The 16,316-nt window shown below is 36.0% G+C and overlaps 1 protein-coding gene across 4 annotated transcripts in view; it reads right to left on the bottom strand.

The window, feature by feature from the left end:
• CHD6 (chromodomain helicase DNA binding protein 6) overlaps nucleotides 1-16,316 on the bottom strand; it is a 122,883-nt gene that overhangs the window by 58,356 nt on the left and 48,211 nt on the right. For 3 of the 4 annotated variants that reach the window (XM_060772383.2, XM_067468134.1, XM_060772384.2), the window contains exons 2-4: nucleotides 15,640-15,767; nucleotides 13,559-13,614; nucleotides 3,437-3,954 (exon numbers count right to left, since the gene is read on the bottom strand). In XM_060772383.2, coding sequence (XP_060628366.2) covers nucleotides 3,437-3,954; nucleotides 13,559-13,591 — 551 coding nt within the window. In that variant the 5' untranslated portion in view covers nucleotides 13,592-13,614; nucleotides 15,640-15,767. The remainder of the gene's footprint in view (nucleotides 1-3,436; nucleotides 3,955-13,558; nucleotides 13,615-15,639; nucleotides 15,768-16,316) is intronic. The other variant, XM_060772379.2, reaches the window with a different exon arrangement.

The raw sequence follows: 16,316 nt of genomic DNA, 5'->3' as shown, positions 1-16,316 counted from the left end.
CCTTATGAATATGAAAATCATGCATTTGTTCTGTTTCCACCACTATAAAATAATGAACAAGTACACAACCAGAGAAAAGCCATGTCCTACACTGTTTCTCACATTGAAATTCCAAACAAAGGCTTTTTTCAACTTAATCATAAACACTGTTTCATTTAATGCTAATTAGATGATATTAAGATTTTAATATTATTTCCTTAAAATAGCTTTTCATCCTAATATTCAATTTCATTGGTCAAAGCTCTTCAGATGGTGGATGCCATTCATTTATCAGAAGAAGGAAATTTGATCTTCTGGAATATCTGCACAGTTCCTGTGGTGAGACTAGCAAGTGGTTGAGCACCTTATTGATTATCGTGGTTGTGAAAACGGACTAAGTAGATACCTGTCCCTTCTCTGTAGCAGGTAGTGGGGGCAGAATATGAGACACCAATGTACATACTGGCACCCTCTGAGAGGTTGCCAGTGAGTTCTGGAATATCTGTACAGTTCCTGTGGCCTGTGAGGTAGCAAAGGAATATCTTTGCAGCTGACCTGGGGTGATTTGCTCTCACTTATAAGGTCCTAGAACATTGGTGAGAATACCTTGAATTTACCTTCCAGTACATGATTGGCCAGGAAGCAATCCAACTATTGGATTACCCTCAAGGCTTCACCTAAAGGAAGGCCAAAGAAGTAGCCTAGGTAGACACTTGGCCTCAAGTAGACCATATCAGGTAGCTCCCTGCTCTTGCTTCTTTCAGATCTAAACAACTTAAATAACCCTTAATTAATCCAGCTTTTAGTGTCTGGTCTCATTATTGCATAGTTTATATCAAAAGCAGGAACAAAATATTCACAGACAAAACAGATAACTGATTTTTAGAATATTGCTCCTCACTCAGTATTTCCCATCTTTCATCTGGAAAGGTTTATCTTACTTTTTTGTTTTAATATTTGTTTATACTAGGTCTTTGTGTCTCATTTTCATGAGAAATTGCTCTTATTTGAAGGTTATATTAAAAACAACCACCCAAGCAGCTTTTCAGGGCATATGTGACCTGAATGCATGCCTGCGATTCAATCCGAAGCCCTGAAAATGCACTCTATTACCAATTCCCTAGGCATTAATTTTTCAGTCACAATTAACAACTATTCCATTCATGAATGTTGGAGTTAACTGTGATTAGAAATAATTTAGAAGAGATTATGCCACGATTAGCAACTGCTTAGAGAATTTGCAGCAATTATTGCATTTGCATGCAGGTTTTCCCCTGCCAGGTTAGAATGAACGAACATTCCTTAGCTATCCAGTCATCAAAACATATCATGAACCAGCCAGTTGGCTTGAATCTGAGTTTCTGAGAGTGGAATCACACAAAATAATGGCTTGCCCGACGGTCCGTCTACATGGCCACGGGAAATAACACAGCACGTGACAACGACAACTGTAATCAAGATTCATTCACAGTTTTAAAATTTTACTTCCCTTTTTTGTATTTATTCCTTCATTATCATCATTCCACTTAAATGAACATTACTTTCAAACAATGTCCCTTTAAAGTTGCTGTTCCTGTTGCCCACCTTTGTAAAATAGATAAAAATGTACCTTCTGATTCATTTATTTAACATATATAGACGCTCCTTCTTCTTTAAAGACCATATGCAGTATATAAACCTGACTTTTCAATTCTGCCCTGGAATTATGGTAGCTGTGATTCAATACAGCTGGAGATGGCTGCAATATATGATTCCTGATCTGCTCTTTCCTGAACTTGATAAGAAATTTATAAAACACAACATAAAACCAAACTAACCAGACCAAACTGTAATTTCTAGTATTTAGCATAGGCTTTGCACCTGAATTTTTAAAGTAAATAAAATACAGCTATGCCACTAGGTACACACCTCTGCCCAGTTGAAGAGAATCCCACTCAAGAGAGATGGATTTTTCCCTGCAGGACAGCTTATTAATTAAAGGAATGAAATCAGGCAATAACACAAAAGAACTCCAAGGCCTGTGCTTGTCTTCCACCATGTTAACACCACAATAATAATAGTAGTAGTAGTAATAATAATAATAATCTTTATTTGTACCCCGCCACCATCTCCCCAATGGGGACTCGGAGCAGCTTACATGGGGCCAAGCCCGAAGAAGAATTACAATATAACAATACAAATTGCATTAAAATAACAACATAACATTAAAATAAAACATCAAAGCATATAAAACAATATACACAGAACATAGGAATTAAACATAATAACAAAATGTGGTAAAAGAATAATTATTAGCCGTTTGCCAGGTTGGGGCCTCCAACAAAGAGCAGAGAACTGTTTTCTATTCCTGACTCTACCATGGATAAAAGTGAGCAACTTGCATGCCTTTGGAGTTTTCATATCTGCTCAAACACTTTTCCATCCCACAATTAAATGTTTAGTATTTTAAAAAATCTGATCTCATGATATATTTAGAGATTCTTGTAAAAAAAGGTTTCCACAGAAAGCATGCTTCAACTATTCATGTTATGCATCACAATCATCCATTGGTTCGTTTAAATCACATTTAAATCAAGAAGCAAGAATGGTAGCAAATTGCAACTCAAACTTGACATTTTTATTCAGAGAAATGCTTCTGATTATGGCAAACTCATGTAGCTCCAGAGTGAGTGTATGTGCCTTCAAGTCACCTGTAAACTTATGGAGACCCCATGAAGTTCATAGGGTTTTCTTAGACAAAGAAATGTCAGAGATGGGTTCCTTCCTGTGAAATATAGCTTAAATTACTTGATGTATAATAGTAATGATAAAAAAAATTACAATATGGCCCTGATCAATTCTGTAGAACTTTCCCATGGTGGCTATGTATGAGATCAAGGGAAATGAGCTCCCATGCCACAATTACTGTATATGATGTAATTTCAAACAGAAAATGTGGAATTTCGTTCAATTCTATCTCAAAATACCCAAACATGTTTCCACATTTCCACAGATATAGGAGATTGATAAATTTAATTATTAACCCTATAAATAACTACAAATTCAGTGAAACTCCAAATACAAATGTACTTTTCATATGGCAGACCTCTACAAAATCTAAAGAACAAGGATACTAGAAATATTTCCAAAAGTCAAATAATCTCTGTCTCAAACCAGCAAACTGACTCTATTCTGCAACAGAACAAAATTATTTCTTACTTATGATTGGGATATTCCCCTATACATAATTAAATTCAGAGAAAAGCTTTAGGAAAGGAATCTATCATTTGGATTTAACATATACAACAGTATGATTTCGTTCAAAGGTATTCTATTCAATGCTATTTGGAGGTGGTTCCTTATCTAATATTACCACAATATTACTTTTTCAGAAATGTCCAACAACAAAGCAAAACTATGTGACTGACATACAAGGAAGCAAATGGCCAAGCAAAAATGAGCATTGAGGATTACCAACCTGGTCTTCTTGGGCTTGGCTTTGGGAGGGGACTCTAAGTTGCTCTTCTTCTCTTTAGGCTCCTTTGGGACTTTGGACTCCCGTGGCTTCCTGGGTTTCTTGGCCCCCTCTTGTTTGGGCTCCTTGGGCTTTTTAGGCTCCTTGGGCTTTTTGGGTTCTTTTGGTTCCTTAGGTTCTCTCTTTCTCTTTGGTTTTGCTTCTTTTTCACCACCAGGCTCTTGCTGACCCAGTTCTTTTTTTTTACGTTTCTTCTTTACCCCAATACACCCACCCCCAATATCCTCCATCCCATTATGGGAAGTCACCATGGTCTGCAGAATCTCATTGGGTATCTCCACAGGTACCACATCCTGCTGGTCCTTTTGAGCCAGGCTCACGCTGGCCAAGTCAGAAATTGTCACCAGGTCATGCAAATCATCCTCATCTGTGTTGTCAGCAAACAGAGATTGTGGCTTGCATTCGAACGTGATAGAGGCATCAGACATTGGGGAATGACTCAGCACTTCAAAATGCGGCAGCTACAAAGAGAGAACAGAAAGTACTGTCATATATGTACACATGCATGTATCTTGTTATTATGAATTGGTTAGTTTTCTTAGATAATAAAGAAGAGTGGTTTGTCTGGCTTGCATAACGTTTGAATGTAAGCTAATGCATACATATTATCTGGAAAAATCAGAATACTTAAATAGATTTATTCAGTCTGTAAATCTACAATTATTTCAGAGTCAACAGAGATCCTAGGATGTCTACCATGTTACTTCTTCCAACATTTAGATTTTTTTTTTTCTGGACCAGAAATACTGTATTTCCCAAAACATACGCACGGTGTTGCCAGCAGTCTTCTCCTACCACAATTCCATCAATCAGAAAGTTGATAAATATAGATATCAGGCCAAAAGAAAGTGAAGAAGGACACTGGTAAACAATACCTCTCTCCAATACGTAGCTGTCATTTCCCCATCAATTCAAACCTCCTAATATGGTACAAAGCTAATCAAATTACATGAAAAACAAAAGAGCATGTACCAATACTGCAGTATGTGTTAAATATTATATATTAGGCAGGATTTGTAAGATAAAATAGATAACCCTATGCATTTAACCATGAGAAGGGTCTAAATTTAATAAACAAGATAGTACTAGTTTTCTTGTTTGGGAAGATTAAACCAATGCCACACTAACACATCTACCACTGCTGTTAAAGGATTTAATATGTGACTGCAAATATGTATAGGATATCAGAGCCTTATACATACATTTTGGAGATATAATTTCCAAAGCTAAGTAACAGTCTGAAGAAAATACTCATGACAAGAAATAAACTTGCTGTTTTATAGTTACTTGAAACAGCCACTGTATTCTTCTTCTGTTTACATTTACAGTATATTTGATTTACAAATGAGAAACAATAGGTGGCTTGATCCCACAATTACAAAATGGAAACAATGAATTTAAACCCTGCACAAACCTTAAAAATGAACATAATTTTTACACCATTTATATGAGACTGGAATAACCACAGGGAATGAGATACAAGTGTTTTAGCAACAATCTCAGAGTTAATGGTCTTAATTATCACAATTAATGGTCATAAATGTTCAAGTATAGAACAGCTTTTGAAATAAGCAATTAATGAAACATTGGTTAATGTACTCCACTTTTGTAATAGAAAAAAGCCTTCAAATATACTTGTTTCTAAAATACAACTCAATTTTAACAGTAGAAGTAGGAGGAATAAATAAACCAACATTATAAGCCATATTCTTGTATAGAACATGTTTATCTGTTGGTTCTGTGAATTATCCTGTGCTTCTCTATGTATATAACTACAGTGATGTTTTTGTTCATATTGATTTGCTAGTTCTTTTTGACATGGGTAATGTTATTTCTTTAGCTAATTTGTGTATGTGTATATTGTTGTAAGAGAACAAATGTCTGATCAGGCCTTCTCAGAAGGAAGTCCTGTATATTCAAAGGTATGTGTGTATATTTGTGTATACACATGATTTCATCCAAAACTGTTAGTTCAGTTTCTAAATATTTCTATTTTAAAATGGTTTTGCATTTTTTAAAAAAACATATAAAATGTTATGAAAATGTAAAAAATTGACTGCATGATCAAATGTATAGTAGGACTACCATTTCAATTAAAAGTATATGTGTGTAGTTTTTTTTAAAAAAAAACTGAATACATTTTTAGGAGCATATACTTGTTTCAGCCTATGTTTTGGCTATTGCAAATATGCACACATCTAAGTAAGAGGCAAGGGGGATCATTTTATAAGAATTGGTTCAAGCCAAAAATGCTAACAGCTTACATTTGTTGCATCTCTATCCATATTTAAACACAATAATTATAATGATTCTTTAGTGCTTATTTGCTTTGTAGTCTTTTCAGATCTGACAGATTAGGTTCCCTACTGGAAAGAACAATTTAAAATGTTGGGATTATAATGATAATGATAATAATAATACAATAAATATATAATTGTTTACATTTATAGTTCTTAACACCAACTAGAACTATGTATTACAGTAATATTTTGCTATATATAGCTGGCATCCTGTTCAATAATTGCAATGTTTTAAATTTGACTTATGAGGAATTTGTCACCTGTTCCAGATATTAAATCTTAGCTAAAATAATGGGCACAGGCACCACAGTTTACTGTCTTAAAATGTTTCATCAATAAATAATTCTAACTATCCCATTTTCAATAAATCTGAATCAAAGGTTGCAGCAAAGCAATCTCTATAGCCCAAAACTAGCATGTGCTGCTGACAAAAATATCCTCAGGGCTATCCCCATTATTAAGGACAGTGAGGAAAATTCCTCGAGGAAACAGATGATTCGGGGAATCACAGCCCTCCTGTCTTATCTTCCTGAGCTTCTCCTCTGAATTGTTTCCTTCCATTGAAGGGCAGAAACTATATGCCACACAACTTGCCCTGCACTCTCCAGACTGGCCTGCTGTCCTCACGTATCATGACAGATGCTATCCCATCACCAACGTTAAAGAGATTCCACTGGCAGTAGTGCTGTCAGCTTCTGTATAGGTAATGTGGAGTGGGCAGCCCATCCATCACTCCAGTCTTCTTATTTTAATTGAGCCATAACTTAAGCAACATTTAGCACAAGTTCTGCTTATGTTGGAAGAAGGGACTGGGGAATGTGATATCTCCTTTTCCATGCAGTCCACTGTACCTTCTGAAAAGATGCCCTAGAAGACTTTCTGAAGCAGCAGAAGAGATTATTACAGAAAGTGCAATGAGAAAGAGAAATAATCAAATCTCCCTATATGGGAGGGGAACCTCTGCTTCATTGGTGTCTCCCATGAAAAGGAGCAGTCCTCCGATTCACAGAATGAGCAATCTAGATCCAAATGTATTGGATGCAATTAAGCTACCTAAGTATATGAAAGCAGTGGCCAGGTATGAAAGGTAGACTGGATGTTAACAGATAGTGAATGGCGTCTCACCAATCAACTGCAGTGGGACAAGGAAACACGGTTACTGCTTCTGATTGTTGCACAGTACATCACTGGAAATCTCATCCTGCTGCTCACTAAAAGCCAGCAGACCAGACCCCCATCATTCAATGTGATTGCTGATTGTTAAGGTAGATTTTGGGGATTGGATCAGGATATGGTAAGTACTTAACTATGTCTGTGAGGTAGAATCTTTGCCAGTATTTGTATTCATTACAATAAAACAAAGATTTGTTGTCCTTGTGACACTGCTTTGGAAGGAACACAAGAATAGAAATGTCAATCAGAATTATCATTTGTGTGAAGTACAAAGTTACAAAAACTGTACTAGTTCTAGCACTGCACATCCCAGATAAACCTAGTGGGAATTCAAGTACAACCACAGCAGGTAAGAGGAGCAGAAACTATATCTACTTCACCAAGAGCTGCCATGAACACAGTGAGAGTGCTGCACTTTAAAGGCAAGCTGTCAAGGTTGGTAGGCCTCAAATCCATGACCTACTTTCTTTTAAACTGTTTGTGTATTTGCAGTTTCCACGGTGCTCCCTGGGAAGACTCTGAAAATACTTTTAAAAAGAGGCTACTAAAATATAATCAATCCAAAAACTAATGTGAACATTCCAGCTTCATACCCACATATTATATCCCATGAAGGACTTTATAGCAGGAGTAATTTTGCCACCTCCAGTCCTATTCCGGAGGAAAGAAGGGGTGTCAACCTAAATAAATAATTCTGGGGAGTCATACCGTTTTCTCTCTAGGTACTATTAAATTAATGTCTCATTATGGTGTAATAAAGATAAGGCAACATCATATAACATCAAACTGTAAAGGTCTATGCCCTAGATTCCAAAGAACTCTATTGAAAGGGATATACAAATATGCAACAGAACTGTTAACATGACTATATGTACACACTTCAGATTTCCTTACATTCATATGAAGGAAGTTGTTGTTTCATTATTTACATCCAAACCTCTCCCTATAATGGGTCTCGAGGTCTTTACAAATCATTAAAATCAAGAGAGATTAAAACATACAAAAACACCAAAAACCTCTCTCACACACAGGGAGAATGTGTATTGAGAGAGTGGAAAGCCAACTTGGTGTAGTAGTTTGAGAACTGAACTACAAGTCTGGAGACCAAAGTTGTAATTCCCACTCAGCCATGGAATTCCATGGAAATGCTGGGCAAGTCATACTCTCTCGGCCACAAAGGAAGGTTAAGCAAATGCTCTCTGCATTGCTGTCTTTCTGTTTCCTTGATAATGCAACTGCAGAGATTTGACAGGTCACTTTTTCCAATGAGAAGTGGTCATTGGCTGTGGGATTATCAGAGTGGCAATCCTCCAAAATTTTTTTTATAAACTCTGTGTAACTATTTTGCTGCTTTTTTAAAATAAATCTTGCCTTCCCAGTTTCATTAAAGTTTGGCATTTAAACTTCCAAAATAACTAAGTGTGAAATGTACTGTAGCATCAGGAGCAGGCGATAGCTCCAGGTGGGATTTTTTAACAGAAAAAAACTAGCACCATATAACTGTGATGTAGATGGGGGACCCAATGCAGCTATTTCTTGTTAAGAAAAATGTATGCTCAATTCTAGTCATGCTATTTACATAAGTTAGCTTTGCAAGCTATAATTTGAATTTCAAAATTTCTATATTTTTAGTATTTGCTGGTATATTATGAAGAATTACACTATGGCGAAAATACAGTCTAATACTTCTGAGTGGTATAAAGCATTCCCATTCTTGTCCTTGCATGTTATGTTGGCTTGGTGCTGTATCTACAATCTATAGAGGCATTTCTGCCACAGTTCCAAAGCTAGAGGTCAGTCTTCCTTATTCACAGACCTCATAATCTCTGAGGATGCCATCATAGGTGCAGGCAAAATGTCAGGAGAGAATGCTTCTGGAATATAGCCATACAGCCCAAAATACTTACAGCAACCCAGTCTTCCTTATTATTTCAATGCCTCCAGAATATTTTTTTTTCTGTTCCAAAGAAAGAACACATTTTGCTCTTCCTTTTTTCCTAACCCCTCCTCAAAGCTAGAGTTCTCAAGTTAATCAACAACTGAGGAAAAACCAGTGAAACAAGAATGCCTCTTTGCTCAATGAAAAAAGACAGGTAGATGTGGAAACAAAAACCTTTCAGGAGAGTCAAATACTATGAAGGACAGAGTGGGGGGACAATGACTCCTCTGTGTAATACTACCTTACTTGCAGCACAAGTCTTTGAAATTCGTTCAAGTACATCTTACATCAAGTCAACAACATTCAACTGAACATCTCTTTCAGAAAAATAAAAATAAAATAAAGAACAGTTTCACTCCCAAACAAAATTTACAACAAGGAACTGTACAAGGTCAGAGCAAAATTGTGGGTGTTGTAAATATAAAACACAACAAATTGCTAGTCCTCTCTCCACTCCCTCATTCTCATAGGTGAGGAGTTACTGCTTTTTTATCATTTAGGTTGCCCCTTTCTGCACCTTTTCCAGTTCAAGGACATTCTTTTTGGAGACACAACAAGCAAAGATGATAGTATGGAGGTCAAAATCCCACATCTCTATTGGCAGTAAAAAATGGAGGATGGTGGCGACAATGAATAAGAAAAAGTCAGTGACGGCTTAAAAAGCAAAAAAACTGCAGTACAGGGAACTGTCCAGACTATATCTCCCATATTGCACTGGCTCCTAGGACTCCTGTGACCAAGGCTTTCAAGATAACAGGCGCCAGGAGCCTGCCTCCTGCTTTGGTCATCTCCTTTTGCTGTCTACATGCATAGGGAATGCCAAATTCCTCATATAGTTGACCACTGCATAAGGATCCTGATCTGATTGTCATTCAAAAAGAAATGGAATGTGCTGGAAATATACATCCAATACATTATATGAGATGGGTGGGTTAAGTCCCTTAAAAAAATAGCAAAGATCAAATTCTTCAAGCATCTTTAATACAAAAACTATTTTGACTAGTTTTCTCAAAAAGAGAATATAAAGATCATCCAACAAAATCCATGAAAGAAAAAGATGCATCTTGAGATACTGGAAAGATGGGCTTCTATTAGTTAATTAAACACTATTTTTCCAGCATCTTGAGATGTACTGCTTTTTCCCCTTGGAAATATGGTATTTATTATGCCCCTCTTTCAAACAAGGGCAATTTGAGTTGGATGGGTAAAAGAAATAAAACTCTTACTTCATGGCTATATTCTCTGGCATGTATAGAAGGCAACAGACAAAAAAATCAAATCACGGTTGGCTTTGGAAGTATCCAGAAGCAGCCATAACATTAACTGCTCCCATGTGTCACTGAAGCCCAGTGGGAAATCAATTTTACTTCTGTCACAATTTCCAGGTCAGAAAAAAGGCAATAATTTCATACAGAGCAAAAAGGGCTAGGGAATCATGAGACTATTGGCTGATTATAGGTATTTCCAAGACCACAAACAAGATCCCAACCCTTTCCAAATGAATCTGTCCTATCCAGCACAAAGAGAGAGAAATATACCAATCTCCTGGTCTTCTTTGTTTTAATATTTATTTAATATTTATTTTATTGCATATTCGTTAATAACATCAAATTCCTGCCTATTTTGTAAGGCCACTTTGAGTCCCTTTCGGGGTGAGAAGGGTGGGATATAAATGAAGTAAATAAATAATTTACTGGAAATTTCTCACTTTATACTAGCCAGACTGACATCAAAATCAATGCTGTGTTTGTGTATAGCCTCTATATTTGTGGACTCGTATGCAAATGTATCATTTGCTATAGAACCGCCTCAGCATCTGTATCTTTATATCCATATACACACATTCTGAAGTTTACAGATAAGGACAAGACATAATCTCAATTTTAAAAAAATAGTTTCCAAAATTGGTAGATTTTGCCCAAAATAGAGGAAAATGAGCAAGATAATAAGTAAGTTTTCTATTCTTGTTACAGGAAAAAAATTCACATTATATCAGATTCTACTTTATTTAACTGAATGCAAATTGCAATGAATTCTAAATTGTGTCTCTAAAGCTGCATCTTTTAAGAGAATGGGGTGACATAGAGGTATATGACACAAATTTTGGGATCTCCTGAAACATATATAAACAGACTCAAATGCCTTGTATCTCACATAGCTATTTATCCTGCTGTGCAACTGAGATGTAAACTAATCTTATAGATTTTCACCCCCCCACCACCACACACACACACACACACACACACAAACATTGACATTTCAAGTAACAGAGCTTGTAAAAGGACAAAATTGCACAACCTGCAAATTGAAGCAGCCAGAATAAAAAGACTAAACTAGCCAACAACAGTTTGTAAAAGAACAAACAAAAGTTGGCTTGTTATGAAATGGTTAAATGTATTCTGCTCTGTGGATATAAAGAGTTGGGGTATGGTGAAACCTACAATGAAAGTGGTAACCTTAGAAGCAGGATCAGTGAGTGGAAAAGCATGAACTAAATTTGTTTCTTGTAGTTCCTCTGTGATTAAACCCCATTAGAGAAATGAACAGTTGGTTAATGTTGCTTCAAACTTTGTTTCAAAGGAAACCCAGAAAGGCAGATTTATTCCACTCTCAAATTTCCCATTACAAGGAGGACAGAGCACAAATCAATACAGACTATATTGGTTTATGCTTTGCTTCCAAACACATTTCAGCCAAGGAACAGAACCTTTAATATATGTAAGCAGACTTCTTTTTATCGCTGAGGCCACAGTCAGGTATGTCGTGTGCCTATGCGGAAAATAAAATGGATGCTTCAATAATCTCTCAGGCATAATTAATTGGTGTGCACTCATATATCAAAAAGAACAGCAGATCCATATGTATAGAGAAAGGACAGGGGATTCTGTCTAAAACCATCAACAGACTGAAGCATTTTGTGTCTTTTAAGGAACTGATTATATTTGAGTTTAGAAAAATGAACGTCAATTGTGTGGTGTAAGTTAATAAAGTTGAGCACCACTTTACTATTTTCTTGCCATAATAGTCATGACAACTTTTAAGGAGAATGCATTATTGTTCCAATATTTAAGATTGATGTTTTGAAATTGAAAACTGAGAGGGAACTCATAATTGCCAAGGGAACTACTTGCCAAGGGCTACCTGCTCAGTTGATAAGAAAAGTAAAATCAGAACCAGATAGCAGCTACTTCATTCATCGCTCAATCTCTAACAGTTCCAATTGAACATGCATCTAATTCAGAAGTATGCCCCATTAAGTTCAAGGAGATTTACTCCCAAATAAATGGACACAGTATAAAACTGTTAGGCAAACTCACCAGGTTACTCCAGCTAGCTGAGAGTTGCATGATCAAAACCAAATTTGGTACAGGCAGTCCCCAAGTTACGAACAAGATAGGTTTTGTAGGTTTGTTCTTAAGTTGAATTTATATGTAGTTCTGAACAGATACATTTTTAAAGTGTAACTCCAAAGTGTAGCTTTGGAGACCATAAGGAAGTTTGTTTTGTTGCCTGTGCCCCTGTTCAGAAGATTTCACCTTACTTTCTGTCCCTGTGATAATTGGATTTTGAAAAATTTGGCTTGTGGTGGAAACAAGGATTGGTGATAAAGCTTCAGTGGAGACACCTTTTTACCATAATAGTTCTATTCAGGAGTGAATTTCCATTCTAAGGGGTAGGTTTCTTTCACTTCCTGTTATCTCACACCTGTTCTTAACTATGAGTTAAGTTGGGTGTTTGTAACTCAAGGACTGTCTGCAATTCCTTTTTAATGTCCCTCTTATTCTATGACACAACAGAACCAAAATTCATTTTTTTAAAAAACTAAAGATCTTCATTTATCTTGAAAATACAATCTGCTTTGGACAACTAGCTCCTTCTGGTTAAATTAACATTTCTGATTCATCTTCTCCAATTCCCCCACACTGTTTTTTGAACTACATTTCCCGTCACCTTCAGGCAACATGGCCATGAAGGAAATATAAATAAGTCAGCCAAAGACCATGCCAGCAAGTGATAAACAGTGAACTAGTTCAACATGCCTAAAGGCCATAAAAAGGCTGCTTTAAGCTCCAATTTGTTTTCCTGGGTTTTGTATTTATGGTTCACTATTTATACTGCAATAACTCTTAAGAAATTGAATTGCATTATAATTATCTTAGACCATGTAGTTCAAAATTTGTATAATATTCCAAATTTGTACTTTAATTCCCAGAAGCCCTAGGCAGGAAGAAAAAAAAATCATAGTGAAGAATGCTGTATATTACAGTTCAGCAATTTTTGGAGGTGTTCAATGTATTGTCGAAGGCTTTCATGGCCGGAGTCAGACCTCTGAGGAAGCCTGCCATAGATGCAGGCGAAACGTCAGGAGAAATGCCTCTAGAACATGGCCATATAGCCCGAAAAAACCCACAAGAACTGAATTTTTGGAGGGCTGCACAATTCCCATCCCACAATTAGACGTAATTAAGTAATTCATACAATGAGCACTAGAAATTCTATGGCCAAAAAGAGTAAATAGGAAGCCTCAATCACCACGTATCAAACAATCCAATCTCTATAATTCTAAACAGAGATAATAGAGCTGGACTGATGAGCCACATTGTACAAAGAGTGTAAGCACCAATTTGTTGTAAAAAGGAGAGAGTTACCAACCTGTTTTTCTTTCTTCTGTATTTTCATTATCATCAATTTTGAGATTTAAATTACTTCTGTAAAACACAAGTTCACGGAGGAGAAAAAAACAAACACATAAGAATCTATCTGGAAAGTATTTCAATGTAATGCTGTATTTGAAGAGATCCTATCCAATAAACATATTACTCAAATGTAAGAGCCTTTGGAATCGAAACAAATGTATGATGGCATGAGATCTCGATCTATCTGTTAGCCTTTAAGACAGCAAATGGGGGAACATGTTGCCATTTAGATGTTATCATCTCTCATCCTTTAGTAACCGTTATACTAACGATCATGAATGCTACATCCAAAAATATTGAGGTAGATAGATACACATTCCCCACTCCTGCTTTAAACTAAACTATCACAAAACGCTTTTCTGCTTCAAAAGACCAATAAGGAGTTATAATTGAGCAAGTTCTACTGAATGACCACTGTAAAGCTCCGAAAACCTATGTGACCTTTCATACCTTGAAAATTTAGGGCAAGGATAATGATTTGTATCTTTCTGGGTCTATCCTACAACTGTATAAATAAGCTTTATGTGTTATGCCTTAGTACCACTGCATCAGTTTGCATCCATGAAAGCGGATTTGGGGGTGGGAATAGTCTTAAAGATCCTGCCACGTTTTTCCCCACTCCTTTCCTTCTTTATTATTATACTGAGAAAAACTAACATGGCTACTTCTTTGAAAGCTATTTGTGTTTCCCCTAAAGAGAATTATAAAATAGGTAACCGTTGTGTAGTTTTTCATTAAAATTTAAAATATAAAATTTTAATAAGAAAAAGGAAGCATACATTTGAAAGGAGGAATAGAATTATTAAGGAAGCATCACATCACTAAGTGCATAGACTGTTTATAACCATTCTTCAGAATGTCATATTTTCAGGCGGGTTAAGTATTGCTTCATTTGTGTACAATGGCAGTAGTGCTTCATGAATAACAGCTTTTCCTTACAAACCACTGCTGTACAAATATACAAATGTGAAAAGAGTTGTTTCCCCAGGAACCATACACAAGCACTTAATAACGCAATTGACATACACAGATAGGTATTTAGAAATACTCTTAAGGTTAAACAACAATGTTCTGCATGAACAAAACTACCAGATATGCTGTTGACAGTTGCTTTCTCAGTAAAAAAAAAAAAGGAATAAAGTAGAAGGGAATTAATTAAAAATCCACAGATACAAATATGTTCCCACTCATTCAACACTTCTACTACTGTCAAATGACCAGAGTATGCTGCTTTCTATCAGATCAGTGGTCTCTTCAATTTTGTACTGTCAAAGAGAAACATCTAAGAGGATGAAGTGATGATCATCCAAACTCATGTACTGTATATACTTGAGTATAAGCCTAGTTTTTCAGCTCTTTTTTAGGCTGAAAAAGCCCCTCATAGCTTATACTAAAGTCAAGGTTATTTATTATTTTACTCTGTTGTTGTTGTTACATTTATAATTTAACTTTATTATTATTGTTACTATTATATTTATTATTTTACTCTATTATTATTATTTCACTCTCTTTATTATTATTGGAAGGATATGTAAGCACATTGAAGACGGTTAGAATAATGGTTTAATCAGAGTTGGACAGTCTTATCTTAAATTACAGTTTTATGTAACTATTAACAACATTTAACCTACTGATGCCTCAATTAATGTAATTTTATTGGTATCTATTTTTTATTTTGAAATTTACCAGTAGCTGCTGCATTTCCCACCCTCAGCTTATACTCAAGTAAATAAGTTTTTCCAGATTTTTGTGCTAAAATTAGGTGCCTCGGCTTATATTCAGATCAGTTTATACTCAAATATATATGGTAAATCCTTCAAGGGCTACATAGCACAATATGCAGCCTTGACATTCAAAATACTATTCCGAGGGCTAAAGTTAACAAATTAAAGCATCCTGCTAACAAACAATATCCTTCCCACCTGGAAAATTTATACTTTGCAGAGATGGGAAAAGACAGTTCCAACAATAAGTACTGGTAATGGGTGAGGGCTATAGCCCACCTTATGCCCACACTTTCATAGAAAATACATTTACCTTCTCCAGGAGCAATACATTTCCTTTTCTGTACAGGAACAGAGGAATGAAGAAACTGGTTCAGTTCAAGTGGGAGGAAGAAGATATATACTCTACAGACGAAACCGTATTCTCTTCATGTTGATACCCTGGAGAAAGGAGAAAGAAAGAGTCTGTACAAAACAACAATTAAAAAAGGAAATATCACCTGTTAAGGAAGAAATACCACATGTTTGGTATAGTGGCTGGTTTGTTGGGTCAGGACTATGGCATTCCAATTCCAAAGTCCCACTTAGCCATGAGACACATTAGGTGACCTGGCCAAAATCACTAGTATTTTTGTTATCTTACACAGTACAGTAGGACTCTGAGCTCTTTAGGCAAATTGCTCTTTCTGCCTGAAAAGAGTGGTCCCGGGAAATCAAACACAGGAAAAACAAACTGGGGGTTGCATGCAGCCCCAAGGCTACAAATCCCCCTTTTAAACAGTAAAGTATGGAGGAGATGCATATAAAGTACATTATATTAACAGTCCCGACACATCACCAGTCATCAACTAACCACAAACTAACTTCATGTTCCTTCAATTTGCCTGTACAACTCCATGAATTCCATATGGTTTTCTTAGATAAGAAATACTCTAAGGTGGGTTTCCCAGTTCCATTCTTTGATAGTAATAATAATAATAATAATAATAA

The sequence above is a fragment of the Anolis sagrei genome, chromosome 4 (assembly GCF_037176765.1).
Source record: "Anolis sagrei isolate rAnoSag1 chromosome 4, rAnoSag1.mat, whole genome shotgun sequence".
Taxonomy (NCBI): domain Eukaryota; kingdom Metazoa; phylum Chordata; class Lepidosauria; order Squamata; family Dactyloidae; genus Anolis; species Anolis sagrei.
This window is presented reverse-complemented; position numbering and strand designations above follow the sequence as displayed.